At 36.4% G+C, this 10,000-nt stretch overlaps 1 protein-coding gene across 1 annotated transcript in view; it reads left to right on the top strand.

The window, feature by feature from the left end:
• The window catches only part of LOC144964887 (methyltransferase-like protein 27), a 31,989-nt gene that overhangs the window by 11,042 nt on the left and 10,947 nt on the right, over positions 1-10,000 (top strand). Inside the window, exons 3-4 of the mRNA XM_078899619.1 lie at positions 6,737-6,878; positions 7,973-8,065. Of these exons, the coding sequence (XP_078755745.1) occupies positions 6,737-6,878; positions 7,973-8,065 (235 nt within the window). The remainder of the gene's footprint in view (positions 1-6,736; positions 6,879-7,972; positions 8,066-10,000) is intronic.

Below are 10,000 nucleotides of genomic sequence, written 5' to 3'. Positions count from 1 at the left end.
CAGATAACTTGATTTCCTTTTATAATTTAAAGTCAGTTTGAAAGTTCGTTGAGTCAAACAGATATCATAAAATATGTACCAACGACGACACTTGACTCCCAAAATCAACTAATTTTGTCACTGTAAAAAGTTGTCAATTTGCGTCATCTATTTATGACATCAAGTATTTTTATTACTTCCGTTGTGTTGTTGATTTAGCGGATTTCGGTCGCCATTTTGATTCTTTTTTTACTATTAGGGTTAGCTCGAGAGGTTAGTCATAAGTGTTATAAAGGTGCTAGGGTGTTTGTTTTTCCATAAGTTAAGTAAAGGGGAGACATTCCGAAAGCTCCTACATCCCCAGTATTCTTTAAATTTGTATTTTCACTGTTGATATTTTGCCAGGCATTTATTTATTCAGTTAGTCATTATATAGAAGTATTTTTAAAACTCTAGAACAAACCTGCAGTCCGAGAGTTGTTTTTTTTCTATTAGGGTTAGCTCGAGAGGTTAGTCATAAGTGTTATTAAAGGTGCTAGGGTGTTTGTTTTTCCATAAATTAAGTAAAGGGGAGACATTCCGAAAGTTCCTACATCCCCAGTATTCTTTAAATTTGTATTTTCACCGTAGATATTTTGTCAGGCATTTATTTATTCAGTTTGTCATTATATAGAAGTATTTTAAAAACTCTAGAACAAACCTTGATAGATTTGTGAAAGTTTAACATTTCCTTATTTGACCATTGTTTTGATTTTCGGCCGCCATTGTGATTTGTTAAGTATTGAAAGGTAGTGCAAAGCAGTCCGAGAGTTGTTTTTTTCTATTAGGGTTAGCTCGAGAGGTTAGTCATAAGTGTTATTAAAGGTGCTAGGGTGTTTGTTTTTCCATAAGTTAAGTAAAGGGGAGACATTCCGAAAGCTCCTACATCCCCAGTATTCTTTAAATTTGTATTTTCACCTTTGATCTTTTGTCAGGCGTTTATTTATTCAATTTGTCATCATTTTTTCTATTAGGGTTACCTCGAGATCGGAGGATTTTTTTAATATAAAGGTTAGTCATAAGTCTTATTAAAGTGCTAGGGTGTTTGTTTTTCCTATTGGGGTTAATTAAAGGTAATAGGTTGAATTTTTTCTTTGGGTTAGTTGAGGGAATATATTATTAAAGTTGTTTCCCTTTGTAGGGGCTTTCGGAAGGCCTCCCAAGTAAAGTGTAGTAAAGACTTGGGACGTATTGATATAGATATCTACTGACTGATAAACCAAAATCATGCCGAATAAAGCATGGCAGCGACGACAAGCACGTCAATTAAAATTTGCATTCAGAACTAGATCTACTAATACTACTACGACTACTACTTCCGCTACTTCTACTACTAATACTAATAATACAGAAACTGCTCCTCAACAAAATGTAGCTCAAACAGTGGAAATTACATCAGCTGCAGATCAAGAACAGGATACAACTACAATACCTCTTATCTCACGACACAACACAGGACGCATGAACAAAGTTTGTCGTTTTTGTTCAGCAAAACTATGGCACGGTGAATCAACCTCGCTATGCTGTGCCAACGGGGAAGTATCACTGGCACCTTTACAACCCCTTCCGGATAATATAAAGAGTCTTTACACGGGTAACGACACAAATTCTAAGCATTTTGGAGAACACATCCGTGCTTACAATTCTATGTTTGCATTCGCCTCCTTGGGTGTACACGAAGATTTCTTGCCTCCAGGGATATACTGTTTCCGAGTTAGTGGTACCGTCTACCATAGAATAGGTCATATTCAACCCAACAGTGATAATGATAGACCAAAATTTGCCCAACTTTACATTTATGACACTGAACACGAAATTCAAAATAGGCTTTTTTGGAATAGAAGTCTTAATACTGATATTTTGACAACTATATCTACCATCATGGCTACTGTTAGTCCCTTTGTTGAATTATATAAGCATGCCGCTGCAGCTATTGAAGATGCTGGAGATCAAGGGAAGGATATTAGAATGGTGCTGCAAGCAGATTCATCAAAAGATCCCCGTAGATATAATTTACCGACTGCTTCAGAAGTTGCTGTTTTACTCCCAAATAACCCTATCAACTGTAGTAACCGGAGGGATATTGTATTATACCGCAAATCAGATGACCATCCAAACCAACAGTCAATTATGCGTATCAGTGAAACACATCCTCACTTTGATCCGTTGCATTATGTGCTCTTCTTTCCAAAAGGAGAAGAAGGTTGGGTGCCCAACATTAAATTCAACAGAAAGCGAACCGGTCAGGTCAGTCCATCATTATTTTATGCTTATCGACTTATCGACTTATGGAGAGAGATAGTTTTAATGTAATCTTGCACGGAGGTCGTCTCCTGCAACAATATTGTATTGATCAGTATGCTAAAGTTGAAGAGCAACGCCTGCAATACATTCGATTTAATCAACAGTCATTACGAGCAGAATTGTATCAAGGACTGGTGGATGCAGTGTATCGAGGTGACGCACATGGAGCTACAGTAGGGACCAAAATTGTTTTACCATCTTCATTCACAGGGGGTCCAAGAAACATGCTCCAATTATACCAAGATGCAATGTCAATTGTTCGCAGATATGGTAAACCAGACTTATTCCTTACTGTGACATGTAATCCATGTTGGCCAGAGATAACAAATGAACTGCATTCACGACAAACAGCTGCAGACCGACCAGATTTAGTCGCAAGGGTCTTTAAAATGAAATTAGGGGCATTGATGGAAGAGATAATTAAAAAAGAACTTTTTGGCAAAGTCTTAGCATATGTGAAGGTCATTGAATTTCAAAAGAGAGGCCTACCACATTCTCACATCCTGATTATCCTTGATCGCAGTGCCAAACCCATAACTACTCAAGATATTGATAGGTAGGTGTGTGCAGAAATTCCACAAAACAAAACATTACAGAATTTAGTTTCAAAACACATGATGCATGGTCCCTGTGGCCTGGCCAATCCCAACAGTCCATGCATGAAAGATGGCAAGTGTTCCAAGAGATTTCCAAAATCATTCAGTGAGACGACACATACAAATGACTCCACTTATCCCCTGTATCAGAGACATAATGATGGAAAATCAATCTTCAAAAGAGGAATCGCCCTTGACAATAGATGGGTTGTCCCATATAACCCGTATCTCCTCAGCAGATATATGGCACATATCAATCTTGAGGTGTGCAACAGCATAAAAGCGGTGAAATACATGTATAAGTATGTGTACAAAGGACATGATAGAGTCATGGTAGAATTCCAAGGGGAACAAGATGATGAAATTAGGATATTTGCAACGACAAATTGCTCACAGTCGAAAAATGAAGATGAGTCATGACCAACAGTTAGCATTTACTGCCATTTTGGAAGCAATTGACGTACCTGAACAAGACCGGGTGAATAATGTCTTCTTCATCGATGGCCCTGGTGGAACTGGTAAAACCTATGTATATAACACGCTGCTTGCAGAAATCAGAGGTCGAGGACTTTCAGCTACACCTGTTGCATCATCTGGAATTGCTGCAGAATTATTGCACGGTGGTAGAACAGCACATTCAACGTTCAAAATTCGAATTCCAATAACGGATAACAGCACCTGTAGCATCCGTCGCCAATCAGACACAGCTAAGTTACTAAAGAGTAGTTCTCTCATAATTTGGGATGAAGCACCTATGATGGACAGGCGTGTGTTTGAATGTGTGAGCAGGACATTTTGTGACATAACAGGCAGTTCAAAACCTTTTGGGGGCAAAGTGGTTGTACTTGGAGGGGATTTTCGGCAAATTCTACCTGTTGTTAACAAAGGAAGTGAAGCCGATATATTAAGTGTCACACTTAACAAGTCAATTATTTGGAATTTTGTCACCATTTTTCACCTGAACAAGAACATGAGGGTTACTGATGACAATAACTGTTTTGCAAATTGGCTTCTCCGCATGGGAAATGGTACAGAGCCGGTTTTCAGCGAAATAGGAAAGTATTCTGTTAAATTACCTACAGCGCTATGCCTTCCTGAAAATGACCCAGAATGCTTGATAAATGCTGTATACAATGATTTGAATCTGAACTTTGCGGATGAACGTTATCTATCAGAGAGAGCAATTTTGACTACAACCCATGAAAATGTTGACAAAATAAATGCAACCGTTTTGTCCAGGTTGACCTCATCAACTGAACAAATTTACCGCAGTGCTGATTCCATTCAAAGTGACTCTGACATCAACTTATACCCGATTGAATTCTTGAACGAACTTACACCTCCCGGACTTCCTCCACATGCATTACATTTGAAAGCCAACACGTCAGTCATGCTGCTTAGAAATATAAATCCTAAATCAGGCCTCCTAAATGGCACCCGTTTGTTAATAATTAAATTAGGTTCAAAAGTATTAGAAGCCAAGATAATTACCGGTAGTGGAGCTGGCGACATAGTGTTTATCCCTAGAATCAATCTGACGACAACATCGGATTCGGGCTTACCATTTATTCTAAATAGAAGACAGTTTCCGGTACAATTGTCATATGCAATGACAATTAACAAGTCTCAGGGGCAGACATTAAGCAAGGTGGGGATTTCTTACCACAACCGGTATTCACACACGGACAACTGTATGTTGCTGTGTCACGGGTCAGAGGCTATAGTGGCTTACACTTCATGTTGGGCCACACAGAAAAATCAACCGAAGATATACCGAATTACACAGACAACGTTGTTTACCAATCTGCCCTCATTAATTGATGGTGAGTACAGTTTCGAATGAAAATAGTTCTTTCCCCGCGAAATTGCGGGCTTTTTACTAGTTATTTTAAAAAATGTTATCTGATGTAAATTTTGATTGAAGTTTCTTTTTCAAATATACTTATTATCTACATATTATCAAGGACACAGGATTTACTCCTTTTAGACTTTCACCCATGATATGATACGATGCTATACGATATGATATGATATGATATTATGATACGATATGATATATAATACGGTATGATATAATTGGATATAAAATTATATGTATTTTTTTTTTACTATTGATGGAAATGGAATGACAAAGATTACGATCTTGTTATATTTTTGATGTTTTTGCTGTTGTTGTTGCTGCGGCTGCAGATGATGATGATGATGATGATGATGGTGATGATGATGATGATGATGATGATGATGGTGATGATGATGATGATCATGATGGTGATGATGATGATGATGATGACCATAATGATGATGATGGTGATGATGATGATGATGATGATTGTGATGATGGTGATGATGATAATGATAATGATGATGATGATAAAGGTAATAATAATAATTGTTCACGCAAAAAGACGTTCATTAAAAACCTCAGTATGATTATCAGAATGGATGATATTGACGTCACTCTTTTTATATTAGTTCATATCCACCAGTTGGGTGATTAATTCTCACGTATACAACAGAAGACAAACATTAAAGCTAATGCATAGTTTTGTGTATTTGTACGATTCAAATCTGGCCGATAGAGATGACTATTTATAGCAATCAATGCCAGGAATGGGATTTAAATAATCTATAGGTAGAACGAAATTCAGCTCTGTGTTATTCTTTCGAGCCAGCCAATTTCATGAGTAGTTCTCAATAAATTGTATTAATCAGACTATAAACGTTTAAGGTTACACATAGCTTTGTGTTTTGGTACATTTTATCCGACTGGCAGTGTTGTGGACTTTTTGGATAAACGCACAACATCTATACAATGAATGAATTTGACGTCACTAACTCAGCCCGTTCTTATTGTTTTAGACCCCCAGTTAGATGAAAGTGATCACCAAACTCAGTCAATTGTAAGGTTACACAGCTTTCTGTACTTTAAGTGGAATGAGACGTAGCCATCATTAACTTTTCGCCTGATACTAAAATCCACTAAGACCCATATTTTGACGTCTTTTAGGTTTGTGGACCGCCTAGTGATAATAAATCATTAATAAATAAATAATAAATTTATATAGCGCCTAAACCGCCACGTTAATCGTGATTTGCGGCTCTTTACATAATAAAAATGTTTAAAAAAAAAAACAAAACATAATAAGCATGAATACAGAATCAAAACTTTGCAACATCTATTTCATAAAAAATAAGCCTTACGGAAATAAGTCTTAGTGAGTTGTCTTTAGTAGTGGTCAAGGAAACAAGTGATCCCGTTGGTTGAATTGTTTGTGCGTCTATGTAGTCTTGTGGTATGACACTCGCTTTCGGATCGGAAGGTCCTGGGTTCGAGCCTCGCTCGGCGCATAGTTGAGTCCTTGGAAAAGGCTCTTTACTCACATTCTCTCACCGTACACACCGTGTAAAATGAGTACCTGGTCTTTAACAGCGTTGTCTCTGTCCGAAAAATTGTGATATAGCCTAACAGGCGTCATGTCTCGTCCTAATAAATGCTAAGTGTTGCTGCTGGCCAGAGTCCCCTTGTAAAGCGCTTTGAGCACGTATTGCTCTATATAAAAGCTCAATTTAATTTAACTGTTGAATACAACTCACGATTTGTTTTCTTTAGTGGCCAAAGACTTGTCTTTTGACGCCATTTGTTGCTCAGTAACAGGCCATGAGGTTACAAAGACCACGATTGAGGGCGAGCAGAGCTAGTGATTATTTGACTTAAGACACATAATGTCGATATTCCCCCGAGAGTAAATGAATAAAGAACAATAAGATATAAAGTCTTAGCGCAATTGTGTTCTTTTCCTTCTTTTAATTCTGGTCAGTTGTTGACTCATGGGTTCTCGCGTTACCACATCGATGCATTGGATCCAAGTGAAGGCATGTTGAAAAAGGCCAGAAAGAAGAACATTTACAATCATCTTATCTGTGCCTACTTGGATGAAAACAAGTTACCAGTTCTTGAAGGTATGTATAGAAGTGGACCATAATCAACAATATGATCCACATAAATAACAACACAACAGCAACAACCAGAACAACAACGCCCCAAAAACAAACAAACAAAACAACACAATTCAAATACTATAATAACAACAACGACAACAACTACTACTACTACTACTACTACCACTACTACTACTACTACTACTACTACTACTACTACTACTACTACTACTACTACTACTACTACTACTACTACTACTACAACTGCTACAACAAATAATACAAGTACTTAGTCTTCTACGATTACTATCACTACTATTACTACAGTTACCAACACTACCACCACTTCTTCTTCTTCTTCTTCTTCTTCTTCTACTACTACTACTACTACTACTACTACTACTACTACTACTACTACTACTACTACTACTACTACTACTACTACTACTACTACTACCACTACTACTACTACTACTACTACTTCTACTACTACTACTACTACTACTACTACTACTACTACTACTACTACTACTCCTACTACTACTACTACTACTACTACTACCACTACAACAACAACTACTACTACTACTACTACTACTACTGCTACTACTACTACTACTACTACTACTACTACTACTACTACTACTACTACTACTACTACTACTACCACTACCACTACTACTACTACTACTACTACTACTACTACTACTACTACTACTACTACTACTACTCTATTCGTCTCTTTTTAAATGATGATCGATTTGTACTTTCAGTTGGTTGAAAATGGTTCTCTTTCTTGTCGAAGTAATTAATAGTGTTTGGGGAAAAAGTTTTCATCAGTTTAACGATGTTCTCAATCCATATCTTCTCATTTAATATAATATTATGACATAAAAATCACTCAAAATATAGAAGAAATGAAATTAACGGCACTCAGGTCTTTTTTTTTTCTTCTTTTCTTTTAGACTGCCATTCAAGTTGATTAGTTGTATCAATAAATCAGGCTATAGACATTAAAGATTACACCAAGTTTTGCCCTTTGGTACCGACATTTATAGTGAGTATTTTTCTTAAGAGCAAAGCAATAATACATATCTTGATTCAAATTCTAATAGACACCTACGATTGTGCCGTGTGCTCAGGGGGAATGGGTGAAGGCCACATCCCACATATCGGACTGGATCAGCTGATACGAGTCGTCTCGCCAGGTAGGTGCTAGGATATAGCAGAATATCTGATTACACAACTAATAATGATAATAATAATAATAATAATAATAATAATAATAATAATAATAATAATAATAATAATAATAATAATAATAATAATAATAATAATAGATCTTTATTGTCCATAAATATGACAATTTGTCATTTAGTTACACTTGTTATAATGTTAAACGATAACTGTAAGATTGAACAGATATTTCACTCCTACTTATTTTCTCTCTCTCTCTCTCTCTCTCTCTCTCTCTCTCTCTCTCTCTCTCTCTCTCTCTCTCTCTTCCTCTCTTTCTTTCACACGTGCGATATACACAACATAAACATATTCATTTCGTTTTCAATTTGTTACGATTGTGGCAATTCTACACCAAAAATTATCATCATTATCAATTGGTCAGTTAATCTTACATTAAATAAATTAATCAGTTAATCAGTCAACGAATCAATCCTTGGTTTTTCTGTACCATATGAAATATTCAAAATTTTTATTGCTGATGGAACGAACGTTGATTTATACTTGTTAGTTCTACATTTAATCTGACAAAACCTTCTCCCAGATGGTAAAAGACTAAATTCACGGTATAAAATATGTTTTTTATTGTTGGTAATTAAGAATGCTTTCCTTTCTATTGCTTTTCCGTGAATTCTTTCTACTCCATCAAGAGGATGGTTTATTATTTTTGATGCCTCTTTGATAGATTTTGAAATTTTTGATTTATCTTTAAGTCGGCATCCTCCAAACCATATGGTGCAGCCAAACGCAATTACACTTTTAATCAATGAGTCATAAACTCTTAACATAGTTTTCTTCCTTACTTGAAATGTTCTCAATTTCCTTAGGATGTATAATCTTTGGGCAACTTTCTTAGATATTATATTAATATGTTGAGAGAAATTGAGGGAACTATCAATGGTTATTCCTAAATATTTAAAATAGTCTATCTCAACATCATCTTTACCGATCGCCACACACTTTAAGTCGTTTTTATTTTTTACACCAAACACCTGTTCTTTCGTTTTTTCAACATTTAATTCAAGCTGATTTTGTTTACACCAATCGGTGAATATATTTATTTGTTTGAAATAATTCTTTTCGGTAACTTTATCTTTTAATAAGCCAAGAATAGCAGTATCATCTGCATATTTCACTCTAAAACAATTTTCAAAGGATTGTCTGCAGTCGTTGGTGTATAAGATGTACAGGATTGGGGAACTCACACAGCCTTGGGGACATCCGTTCGACAACGTTCTTTTGTTGGAGATATGTTCACCCAATTTTACACATTGCGGTCTATGGGTCAAAAACTCTTTATACCATTTAATAAGGTAGTTTGGAATATCCATGCTGCACAACTTTTGAAGCAAAATATCTGTGTTCATGGCATTAAAAGCTGACGAAAAGTCGACAAACAGGATTCTGGCGTAATTCGAGGGCGTTTGGTCAAGGTGTTTCGAGATCGAATTTGTGGCGGTTAATAGTGCGTCTTCAATACTGAGATGTTGCTGGTATGCAAATTGGTACGGATCTAGCAATTTCAGGTCATAACATTTTTGTAGGAGCTCAGATTTTAAAATTTTTTTCTAAACATTTCATTACAAGCGATGTAAGCGCCACTGGACGGAAGTCATTCAATACGGTCGGACAACGCTTTTTTGGAACTGGAACGGCAATCGATGTTTTCCAAAGTACTGGCACTGATTGTTCATCGATTGACCTTTGAAAAAGTTTTGTATAGCCAGTTGTTGGTGACAGTTTTTCAAAATAGTTCCGGTAATGTTGTCTGGTCCTGGTGCTTTATGTTCTTTACATCTCCGGAAGAGGGAGCTTACGATGATGATGATGATGATGATGATGATGATGATGATGATGATGATGATGATGATGATGATGATGTGACCGGTGACACCAGCAACCTATAG

The sequence above is a fragment of the Berghia stephanieae genome, chromosome 2, assembly GCF_034508935.2.
Source record: "Berghia stephanieae isolate SIO BIC M18660-M18661 chromosome 2, UCSD_Bste_1.3, whole genome shotgun sequence".
Classification (NCBI taxonomy): domain Eukaryota; kingdom Metazoa; phylum Mollusca; class Gastropoda; order Nudibranchia; family Aeolidiidae; genus Berghia; species Berghia stephanieae.
The sequence above is the reverse complement of the archived record's forward strand: the minus strand, read 5'-3'. Positions and strand labels throughout refer to the sequence as shown.